Source organism: Cyprinodon variegatus, unplaced genomic scaffold, assembly GCF_000732505.1.
Source record: "Cyprinodon variegatus isolate N-32 unplaced genomic scaffold, C_variegatus-1.0 Scaffold127, whole genome shotgun sequence".
NCBI lineage: Eukaryota > Metazoa > Chordata > Actinopteri > Cyprinodontiformes > Cyprinodontidae > Cyprinodon > Cyprinodon variegatus.
In genome coordinates, this window is record NW_015150580.1 from 204,368 (window position 1) to 206,739 (window position 2,372).

At 39.3% G+C, this 2,372-nt stretch overlaps 1 protein-coding gene across 1 annotated transcript in view; it reads right to left on the bottom strand.

Annotated features, from left to right (window-relative positions):
* LOC107085537 (vegetative cell wall protein gp1-like) overlaps positions 1–1,544 on the bottom strand; it is a 14,193-nt gene extending 12,649 nt beyond the window's left edge. Inside the window, exon 1 of the mRNA XM_015375900.1 lies at positions 1,510–1,544. Within this exon, the coding sequence (XP_015231386.1) occupies positions 1,510–1,544 (35 nt within the window). The remainder of the gene's footprint in view (positions 1–1,509) is intronic.
* Between the last annotated feature and the right edge of the window lie 828 nt (positions 1,545–2,372).

The following is a 2,372-nucleotide window of genomic DNA, read 5'->3' on the forward strand; positions in this document are numbered from 1 at the left end:
CTGCATGCAGGGGTGCCCCCTCTCCTAGAGAAACCCACATCCTTTTGTTCCAGCATGTAAAACATTCCTTAACCTGTATGTCTCTTTACTGGAGTTGCGAAAACAAATGTGACTCCTGTAATAACTGGTGTTTCATTATAAGGGAGAGTCAAAACTTGTCCCTCAGGGTGTTTAATGAAGGGAACAAATTTGTCACAACTGAAGCCTGTACCGTACCTTTAAAAAAATGTTACAGGGATTTTTTTAGGAAAACACAACATAATACATAGAAATGAGTAGGAAAATCATACTGTTTATTTTTGTTTTGTTTTTTTCACAGCCAAAAAGTTTGCAACTGTGGCTTGAAATTGGATTCTAGTCATCTGATTCAATAATGTGCAGAGCCAGATGAATTACAGCCTTAAGACTATTGGACAATCTCTTTATCAGTTTTCCACACACAGAAACTAAAATGTTTGTCCAATCTTTGTGAAACAGCTAAAGTTGGATCAAAGTGAATAAAGGGAAGGTGGAACATAGGGATAGGAACATGTTATTGTGAATGTGTATTTCTGTTTGTCTGTCAGGTTGGGTCCAGGGCTGAACTAGAATCAGAGCAAAGTAAACTTCTTAATGGACAGATATCTTCATTCCATTCTAAGGCCAATATGATCCCAAACTTTTCTCCTGTGTAAAGAGAAACTCCATCACTGAGTTTTTTAACTGGTTTAAAATTTAATTCTGGAAATACAAACAAAACAACATTCCTAATATTTGAATATTGTGAAGCATCAGTAAAAATGTTAACATATCCATAATATTTTTTATCTAAATATCGTTGAACCATGCTTCCTGAATCTGAAATATCCTCCTTGTTTTTCCGTTTAAACAGCAAAGTTGAATCCATATCAATAGCAGGTAGCAAGGAAGGATGAGTTACTGATCTAATAACAGTTTTACTAACATTTATTTGAGATAAATTAAGATATTCATAGTACTATCTATTGTCCATCAACTGGTTAGGAGTGCTGAATGCATAACTGCAAGAGTTGTTTGATTTCATGACTGTGTTTTTTTTTTTTTACTGTTTAGTGTTTAACTACTTAACAGACGCTTTTATTCAAAGCGACTTACAAAGCGACATTAGCGTAAAGGGTCTTGCCTAAGGACCCACACTGGCAGCTCACTCCCCCCCTGCAGGGAAACAAACCCGGGCTTTCTGTGCACAGGACGGGTGACTTACCACTTTAGCTAGCCAGTCAGTTTTTCATCCAACCGGATGTAGTATTTGGAATGAATACTTTGATTGGATGAAAAAAAGCTGAGCATGATTGGCTGGTGGTAAGGTTCATTTACATACATTTATGAAGTCGCGAGTGCAGAAACTGCCAAGCGCACAGCTATGAAGTGCGGAAAGAGCAGGTAGAGTGCGCGCAGAGAGGAAACTGAGTGTGAGGAAAGTGGGTTGAGAAGAGTTTTTCCAGAGTTGAGCACATGCCAGACTGGTTTCGAGCGCAGGTGTTAACTCACTGCGCTTTCGGATCGATGATAACACATACCCCCATAGGGATTTAGATTCAAGCTCGTAAAGTTAGATAGATACATGAATCTACTGTATAATGAGCTGCTGTAGCCACTAAACATTTATCAATTAGTACTGTGACCATCTAGTTACATTATTGATTGTCACTGTGCTATTTTTTGGTTCTTTCTGCAGGCTCAGAAGCAGACTTTTAGTGCTATCTTGTTTTCTTTTTCCTTCTTCCTTTTATTGTTCTTCCCTTCCTCTTCATATACAGTGGTGCAAAAAAGTATTTAGTCAGCCACCAATAGTGCAAGTTCTCCCACTTAAAAAGATGAGAGAGGCCGGTAGTTTTCATCATAGATATACCTCAACTTTGAGAGACAAAATGAGAAAAAAAAATCCAGAAAATCACATTGTCTGATTTTTAAAGAATTTATTTTCAAAATATGGTGGAAAATTATTGGTGGCTGACTAAATACTTTTTTGCCCCACTGTGTATGCATATATATATATATATCTTCATCCATCCATCCATATATCCTTTTTCTGACACGCTTTATCCCGAGCGGGTTCGCGAGGGGTGCTGGTGCCTATCTCCAGCTGTCTACATGCAAGAGGCGGGGTACACCCTGGAGAGGTCGCCAGTCCATCGCAGGGTAACACGGAGACAAACAGGTCAAACAACAATTCACTCACACCTAAGGAGAATTTAGAGAAGCCAATTAACCTAACAGTCATGTTTTTGGACTGTGGGAGGAAGCCGGAGTACCTGGAGAGAACCTACACATGCACAGGGATAACATGCAAACTCCATGGAAAGATCCCGGGCGGGGAATCGTATGCGCAACCATTTTGCTGCAAGGCAGCA